We start from the raw sequence: 9,781 nt of genomic DNA on the forward strand, positions 1-9,781 counted from the left end.
ACAACCAAATACAACAATAGGACTGTTCCATTTGAAATTAGGGCTGAGCGAATAAAAAAAACAAAAAAACAACTAATTGCGATTATTTTGACTGATATTGCAATTGCGAAATAAATTGCGATACTGATGAGAATCAGTCAGCCTCAACAGATACCATCTTTTACATAAATATTCTCATTTTCATTGAAAAACATATTCAAATGATTATGGTGCGATTTTTGCAAGGGTCTGTGCCAAACAGATGTTTTCTTAAATCTGTAGAATATAATGTGCAGGTCAGGACATCTCTGCAGCACGGCAATATTTAATTTCAAATGGTATTCTGACACATATTGTGTCTTTAACAAATATTGCACCTCCTGCGAGTTGGAAATTGTAGTAGGCCATATTGCAAATTCAATAAGATTTTAATTAATGGTTCAGCACTTTTTCAAAATATTAAAAGATGTTTGGTCCAGGCACGTGATTGACCAAGGACAAAAAGCAGGAAAATTTACAGAGGGGTTTTTGATCTTATCAAGAAAAGTTGATGTTATTTGACAAAAACTATGCAGGTCTAGGTCACTTCGCAACTCAAACGTCTTTCTAATGTTGACGTTAGTCTGGTTCGGCCTGACAGGCGTCAGCACATAAAATGTTTTTTGTTGGTTTTCATCCTAACATGCCGTTTGTGTTGGAGTCTGTGTTGTGCTGTGAGCAGGTCATTTTTTGTTATTAGCGGACTGCATTTCTGTTACTGTTCTGGTTAGGGCTGAACGATTAATTGCATTTGCACGTTACTCTGTAGCTTGACTTGTTTTTGTAAAATGGCCTTACGCTTAACAGAAGCTGACACTACATAAACTTTAGTGTCACACAGGGAATTAAAGTTGCACCCGCCACCTGCGGGTAACGTGCTGGTGGTGGTGGGTGAAATCGTCGGGCCATCCGCCACTTTGACGGACAGGAAAAATGACAAACAGAAAGATGTGTGTATTAAGGTAAGCGTATTGTGGCTGAGATAAGGATTCATTAATTGGTGGTTGAACTGTGGGTTTTATATTGAGCGCTTACTGTGTAACACACTGTGGTGAACTGTGTTTTTTCTTGTGGTCTGTAGGTAGGCCGACCTGACGATATATCATTATTTCATGCCATGACTTGAATCTCGAATTATCTTTCTCATATTATTATAATTTGATATATCTATCTCCACTATTGCTCATAATAAAAATTCTACATAATCCATAACAAAGGCCTGACCCACAAGAAAGAACAGTGTATGTTCCATCTATCAAATATTACGTTGGTCATACTATACACTGATTTACTGCTTGTACATTTTGAATAATACAGAAGGTAAAGAGCTTCTGAAACGGACCAGTACGAGCTGACAGGCAGGTTAGCGACTTTATCCTGTCATTTTCTCTCTTGTGTTGCAGTATGAGAGTACTACCTGAAGAGAGGCTGTGAAGTCTTCATGTTACGTGATACGAGAACCACATACAACATTATTTAACAAATTGGGTTGGATTTGATGAATTCAGCGCAAGGATACACATGTGACAACGTCCGGTTTTCAAAATAAGGTGTATGTACAGTATGGAAATAAGATCAATTGGATTATATTCACAGAAAGTATAAAACATTAAACCCAAGTCTCTCCAAATCCTGTGGGAAACACTAAGTAAAAAGCACATTTTGACTATTTAATCTATGCAATGGTAAAAAAAAAAAATCCCTCTCTCTGGTGAAACCAGTCGAGCTGCATGGTGCTGGGCTGTGAGCACTGATCCCAGTAGAGGACATTGGGCCCTCATGCCATCCCCATGGAGTTGGTTTCTGACAGTTTGGTCCGAAACATGCGCACCACTAGCCTGCTGGAAGTCAGTTTGTAGGGCTCTGACAGAGCTCCTCCTGTTCCTCCTCACACAAAGGAGCAGATACATGTCCTGCTGCTGGGTTGATGCGCCTGTCACTTTCATTTGTTCTAAACAGGTGACATTGATTTACAATCGCTTATGCTTCCTAACTGGATTGATATTTATGAAGTTTAATTGACTTTATGTAATAATGTGATGATTAAGTGTTCCCTTATTTTTTGAGCAGTGTGTTTGTAATCTGTATGTAACTAAAATACAAATCAACAGAAAAAGAAATTGATCTGATCAGCCATTAAATACTGCTCCCCTTTCTGTTTAGTCTGGTCTGTTGAGCTGATATTTTTTTATAGGCCTAGAATGTTGTTGCATATTTTGTAAATTGTTTCTTCTAGCTTTGGGAAAATCAAACCTTCCGTTTGAAAATTCACCTGTGACTCCTCGTGCCTGCCAGCTCAGCCCCTCACAGACTTCCAAAGACTCAAATACATTTAATGTATTTATTTATCGGTTTGTAAAGTAAATCGTTTAACAGCCAGAGGTTTAACCTCTCACCTTGCTGCAGTGATGTACAGGTGTACTCTTCAGGACCTTATGACATCACTGTTGGGTGTGGTTACATGTGCAGCAAAACAGATTTTTGACAACACCCAGCCATACGCATCAGTGATGCTGGCTCTCCTCAGAGGTGAAAGAGGCTTGCAAGCTTTCAGCCTGGTAACTCTGTGAAAAAATCTTATTTGTAGAGAATACTGCAGTAAGATGTTTTGAAACACCTTAAAATATAATGCAATCTAGTACAGTAGCACTACAAACAACACCTGACTGGGCAAACAATAATTAAAAAATATATTACTAAATGATATACTAAATTACAGAACTTGCTCTCTTGGATTGCATCTTGACATCTTGTCGTGTGCATTTTACTAATTATCTATACCAATCATCAATTCCGGGCTCAACAAGGATCATTACGTCTTCTAACATTACCATCATTAAAACTTTTGTCAACAAAGAATCTTCAAACCACTTTGTTTGCTGCATAATAACATGCAACTGGATGTTACGGCTACAAAACAGTACAACAAAGTTAACAACTTGCACAAATGACCGCCAAATATTCCTCAACAGACCTTTATGGCGCTGCGGTACAGACAGCAGGGTCAACAGTGACAGGAGGAGAGCACTAAAGATAAACATCAGCTGGCACACCCAGAGCCTAATCAAAGAGCAGCTCTCGGTGACGGCTGACGACATTAAATTACTCATATGTAAACACTAGATGGGCACGATGAAGCGTGAGAAAACAGGAGCGCCGTACACACAAGACCACAGAAGCAGAGAGAATGCAGACACACAACACCCAAAACACACCGCAGTGATGCTTCTTGACAATGTTCTCCATGCATGACATACGTAAAGACACTCATTATGAAAACACTGCCCGGACAGTGTTTGACATCAACAACAGAGACAGACACAAATCAGTAAGTCTACCATTTGGACTCAACATGCATGACACACACAATGTACGTACAAGCCACTTAAGCAGTGATGTGTGCAATGTTGTCCCTGGTGTGGATTACATTTAAGGACATGACGTCAAACACATGCATATACACACACACACACACACACACCTTACCTGACACTCTCCTGTTGAATCTGCTGGGTGGTGGAGCTGTGAAGAGAGAGCGAGAGAGAGGTGAAATCACAGTTGTTTTTACATAATGACATTTAATATGATTTTGTGATTGAACAGACAGTGTTCATAGCAATAATTGGAGTGAAAGAGACAGTGAGTCAGAGTGACAGTATTAGAGAGAAAGATCCAGTCAAACAGATAAAGACAACAAGAGGTGAAGAGATCACAAGTAGGACACGGAGAGAGCGTAACCAGTAAAGAAGGCGCGAGTTCAGAGATGAATTGAGAACGTGAAAGAAGAGTATTTATACTTTATATTTATACACCTGAATGCTATTGTGAGACGTAGCTACAGCCTCCAGCATTATCATCAGACAGACACACACACACGCCCTCTAACAAATGGAAGCATCATTTTTTCATGATTGCAAATTGAAAACTAATAAAACACAACATGATCCAACTCAGCAGCATTAATTGCACAATGATTGCCTGAATCCAAAGTGAGTGGATTAACAAATACCTCAATAACAGCCCTCACAGCTGCATGTTTACAAGTCAAATATTTTAATAATATATGAGAAGAGAGGAAGGATGAAAGGGTAATGACAGTTATTGCTCAGATCAAATCTGTTACACTGTGGCTTCATCACACCGTGTCCTGACAACTCCCATTACATATAATCCATTAGGCTGTCTGAACCAGCAACACATTTCTTTCCCCAAATATTGACAACATCAAGCTGTTGTTTGGAGGTACAGATGCTGCTGGGACACTGTTAATGTTCCTGAGCCACACACACTGCTGTGTCTCTGCTTTCATGCAAAGACTGCTGCCCAACTGGAGTGTTTCCTTCAGCAGAACACAGGACCAGGAGAGCTGTTGAGTATCTGCCCCCCCCCCCCCAATTAATAAAAAAATTATGTTCATAAACTAAATCATCATCTAATGCACGATTCCTCTCTGTAAAAAACATGCCATTATACTGAGCCCTGCTGCTAGGTAGGACCCTGTGAATGAAAAATTAAATGCCTTTCCAAACAAATAAACACAACTAAATCACACTTGTTCAGAATACAAACATTGGGGCAATGAATTTGTTTATATTCACATCAATACTCACATATTATTTGAGATACTAATCAATTTAAGTGTTGGCCCACAGGAACATGCCTCTTACAGCAGGCCAGAGTAGCTCTTACGTTGATTGTGTGAGATACATAGCTTAGAGTTGCTGATATTAGCCAGGAAAGAATGGCATATGGCCTACATCAGTGGTCGGCAATAGGCGGCCTGCGGGCCAGAACCGGCTCGCCAGCAATAATATCTGGCCAGATTGCTTTGATAGCAGAAAAATAAAATATTAATAATAAATCGATAGTGTCTGATGCTGAAATAGATCTGAGTCATGACGGTTACTCACATAATCACTTCCTTGCGACTAACTTTACCACCTTCCTAAAACTCACAAGTGGGAGCGCAAACATTGTTCCCCAGCAGCCACACTGACAAGGCTGCCTGTACATGTGTCCACAGACATTTTTGTTTATTGGCCTTGTGAGTGCAAGTAGGGCGATGCGAGTGTGTGTGTGTGTGTGTCTATAGGGGCATCCTGGCCTTGTGAATGTGTGACACCTGCTTTCCAACACTGGGCTGTTAGTAGCCAGCATGGATATGGCTCACTGCTGCCGTACACACACACACACACACACACACACAAACAGTGTGTCCATTGCTACCTTATTAACATCCTGTCAGAGTCCATTAGATCTAGACTGTGAAGATGGGAGCCTGGGGGAAAATCACACATACACACCACTTTCCCCCGGTCACCTGGGCAGACAGGGACAGAGAACACTCTTCTCTCCATGGATATTACTTTTACCATCACTCAACACAGATTCAAGCAACAGGATGGTCTCAGCAATTGTTGTGCCAACATAGACTCTCGACTCGACACTTTAGGGAATTACATAGAACCATCTAGTGACTGGTTGAAAGGATTTTTTACGGCACATAGGGAAAATGCAGGATTCACAAGTGTGACATCTCCATTTGCATGAATGTGTTAACTCTCACAGACATACGACACACTCACCTACCTGAAAATCATTCTGCCTGCCCAAATATTATGCGGCATTCAGACCAAACACAAATTTAATCCTCGCAACGCTTTCGCTGGACAACTGCCAAGTGTTCACACACACACACAACGCGACACAACGCAAAGCTGGAATAAATTACAGACACATATTTTCTGAACTCACCAAGTAGTTCAACATTTTTTGCTTTCTTTTCTCCAAGTACTGTGCAGTTTTGTCTGTTTTTTTTTATATAAATATGAAGTAGTAGTCCAACAGAGCTCTGGGTGCCGACCGATGCTAACAACAACAGTGGAACCGGATGTGTGAAGTGAAGATAAATCAATGTTGTTATCCCAAAAAGTAAAGTAAAAAGCTAATTTAATGAAAGCAGTTAACTCCGAGCTCCTCCCGTAGTTGTCAGAGCACAGTCCGACTACGGGTGTTTATTTGTCCAAAAGCTGCAGCGCTGCTCCCGGCTCTGTCCTCAACTTCTCCCCCAAGTTCAGCAGCTCTACGCCTGGCCCTCTCCACACAACGCTCTGAAGCCGTCGGTGACGTCCGGATAATCTCAACGCTGATAGGCTATCACAACTCAGCATCATGCGACTTTCTTGCTTGAGTTGAGTCTTGTAAAGACGCTACAATGCTTGTTCTGCTTCGGCGTGCGTTGTGGGTCTGCAGACTCTGTTCACTGCACATGATAACACGTTATGCAGTTTAGTAAACCAGCCAGCACATCTTGTTCATTTCAAATCCAGCAAATTAGTTTCAAGTGTCAGGAGAAATGTCTTCTAAAGACATGTAATGCACACTTAAGATGGCTGTTATTTTAATGTTTATGCAAACAAAATGGAAATTTTATTTGTAGTTTTCAATATAAAACTTGTTGAAATGGTTTCAGTGTGTGTATCAGTACATTTTAATCTTTTTCGGCACATTTTCACAATACCGTGATAATACTGATAACCATGATGATTTTGGTCACTATAATCATGATATGAAATTTTCATACTGTTTCATCCCTAGACACATGTCCCAAACTCAACATCTAAAAAAAACTATGGCCACCAAATGGACACAAAATCCTATTAAAATATTCAGAGAGAAAAAGAATTGAGGTAAAATATTCAGTAATAGTGATGCAAGTACACAACACCAATCCTTCGTGAATAATCCAAAAAGTATAGTCCTGACCTATCAGTTCCTCCTTTCACTTTGCTTGACTCTGGTTCCGCTCATAATGGCTCTTCATCCAGACCAGTCCATTTATCTGAATCTTGCATCTGTAGCAGGGGTGGAAATTAACTTTTTGGTTCACCTGCCAAGGTGGCTGGTAGATGAAAAAATCCCCTGGCCAAACATATTTTTTACCAGCCAAAACAATAAATTGCCTTTTGTGTACATATAGGCCTACATTTGTTTCCGTCCTTTTAATTGAGATAATAAGGTATTAAGTCAAATACAAACTTAAATAAGAGGCCAGAGTGAAATTTGAAAGGTATGGAGCAGATTTTATCCTTCTGAGTCGGGAAAGCTGGTGACAGACATGAGACAGAAAGAGGGAACGATCTGTTTGTGAAAAGCCACAGCTGACATGCCGCTTGTTCCGGTAAAGCCGGATCGCTATGTGAAAGCACACATGGTTGCGGATAAAGGCCTTTTCACATGGGATAAAGCTGCAATCTTCAAACCATGTTTGGTTGCCTGCCAACAAGACTGGCAGACAAACCTACTAGCCACAGCCAAAAACTGGAAACTGATTCTTTGACCTGCAAGTCTCCATCTTCCTTTATGTCTGTCTTTTGCTTAAACCCCATCCAAGTACTTGCAGGGCATAGACAAGACTGTGGCAGTGCTACCAGAAAACATGTGACTGTTCTTTGAAATATCAAAATATTATTGTCTGCAGGGTTTCCATTATGTGCATTTTGCAGTGGCGTTCCTGCCCACGCTGCTGAATTAAAAAACAAATCCCTGAGGAAATAGTGGTCTGTTCATAGCAAAGACAGTAAAATGCATAGTTGATAAAATCACATGCCACTAAACCATCACACATACTGTAAATACAGTACGTGTGATGGTTTTTTCCTTGGCGCCCCCCCTACTTTTATCTAAGAAAAGCTGAGCCCCCCCCAAACAGCTGACAAAACACACACACACAGAAAAAGATAATGAAATTACTTACTAATAGTGAACAAATAGAGTCAAATGACACCTCTGTGGCTCTGTGTAAATCAATGCCAGCTCTTGGTGGACCTTCACCAACTGTCTCCTGGTGTTTTGTTTCTTGGTATTGTTTAATATCAAGAAAAGGGGTTTATAAGGTGTCAACAGGGGGTCAAGATATACTTTACTTGGGCGGGCCGGACAGGTATAGTTGCACCTGCCAAAGTATATGTGGCAAACCACTTTAGCATTTAGCAGAAACGGTGAGGGAGAGGTCATCTGGTATTATGTCAACGGACATGCAGGAAATGTTACATTACGGAGCGACAGTGAACGCACCACTGCAGATGTCACTCACTAACGTTAAGTTTCAGTTTCGGTCCACATGCAGCGCACTTGAAAACTGAATCATGGGTGAGTTTATTAAACACGGCGAATTTATGAAACGTACTGCTGATGGAGAAAATCAGCAGAGACACATACAGGGAGAGAGAGAGAGAAAGCGGCGGAGCCAGCCGGAGTGTTTTCCGTGAGAGACCAGAGGTGCAGGCTAGGTGTGTGTGAGTGTGGGGAGAAGAGCAGAGGAGCAGATTCAAGTAAATAAAAACTAATCTAAGGTGACCTACAATAACCTACTGTTAATATAAATAGCCTACTATATACACCGCTATCGAGCCCACCCTCCACCGGCCGCCGGCGGCACAGTTGCCCTGTCTTAATGAGAGCTCAACAGTCCAATGAGCGGGTGTGTCGCGGTTCTGTCTCTCGGACCCGCGACACCAGATTGTGGAAATTGGTGCCGCGATTTTGGTCTCTGTTTCAAAACCGTTACAGCCCTACTACAAAGTAGTCGGCCTATTTTCAGTGAGGAAAAAATGTATACAGACTTTTGTATAAATTATCTAGTGTGTTATCAAGATTTTTTTTTAAATTGTGCAAACCAAAGTTTTTTTGACAACCTCAAAACAGATAAAACTTCAGGCACCCCCTGTTATCTCTGGCGCCCCCCTAAGGGGGGCACGGACCCCAGGTTGGGAACCACTGATATAGAGGATCTCAGCGTCTACTTTCCTTTATCGTGTCATTTCAAACCGTCTTTCTACAAAAGGAATACAGTCCCATGAGCTGAACACTATTCTCGGTTTCCGTATCTCCCTCCTTTGTCATTTAATGTATATGAGCTGTGTCAAAGGAATGAATCTTCCTCCCCCATATTGCTCCCAAAGCTTCACGACTCCTCTCGCTCTCTCCCTCTTCTCTTTTGCATCAGAGTCTGGTATCTTAACCTCTCTTTATGACCGAGAAGAAAGTAAACATCCAAATAGCAGTAGTTAACAGATCAGAGCCTCCTGTTCAATGCTGCTGCACAGTAAGGTTGGTTACTCTACTAAACAACACACTAACACTGCAGACCCTCATGCTCAGCTACAAAACGCTAATCATACTGGACTTTCTCCAGCAACGTTGTATTGTCCATATGAATGAACAACAATGTCAAAGCAATGACTAGAGCTCCAATTTCAGAAGCTCTGCTTTTATGTCTGAACTGAAGCTTCTTCCCAAACACCAATCAAATCAGATATTTTTGTACTGCTTTCCTCCCATGTCTCTTGTCTCCTGTACTGTTTCACTATGCTAATGCCCAGCCAAGCTGTGTGGTGCTAAAATTATGACTACTGTAGCTGGTAAATTACATTATATTTACACATTTTCATGGCAGCTCTAATAGGATTCAGACACAGCATCCACTAAATTACAGCCCTAGACCTGAGCCTGACCTTTTGACTTCCCTGTCCCTGGCACACATAAAGAGGGGTAGGCTAGTTTAAGCCACACTCATGTCTTGTGTTGTGATTTCAGTACAACCCCATCCCCCCAAAACAATCAGATAAATATGGCTGAAATTTCCGTGGGAAATGAATCATGTGTCCTACAACATATACAGCAACATCCTTTAAATTACTGAACGTTCCATTCATTAGTCATCTGTTATCTATTTCCCATGACTCCTATTTAAAGCTAAACC

At 41.1% G+C, this 9,781-nt stretch overlaps 1 protein-coding gene across 3 annotated transcripts in view; it reads right to left on the minus strand.

Annotated features, from left to right (window-relative positions):
• Positions 1-9,781, minus strand: part of prkar2aa (protein kinase, cAMP-dependent, regulatory, type II, alpha A) — a 51,202-nt gene that overhangs the window by 11,992 nt on the left and 29,429 nt on the right. For all 3 annotated transcript variants that reach the window (XM_046055974.1, XM_046055973.1, XM_046055975.1), the window contains exon 3: positions 3,505-3,540. In XM_046055974.1, the coding sequence (XP_045911930.1) occupies positions 3,505-3,540 (36 nt within the window). The remainder of the gene's footprint in view (positions 1-3,504; positions 3,541-9,781) is intronic.

The sequence above is a fragment of the Micropterus dolomieu genome, linkage group LG08 (assembly GCF_021292245.1).
Source record: "Micropterus dolomieu isolate WLL.071019.BEF.003 ecotype Adirondacks linkage group LG08, ASM2129224v1, whole genome shotgun sequence".
In the NCBI taxonomy this organism is placed as follows: Eukaryota; Metazoa; Chordata; class Actinopteri; order Centrarchiformes; family Centrarchidae; genus Micropterus; species Micropterus dolomieu.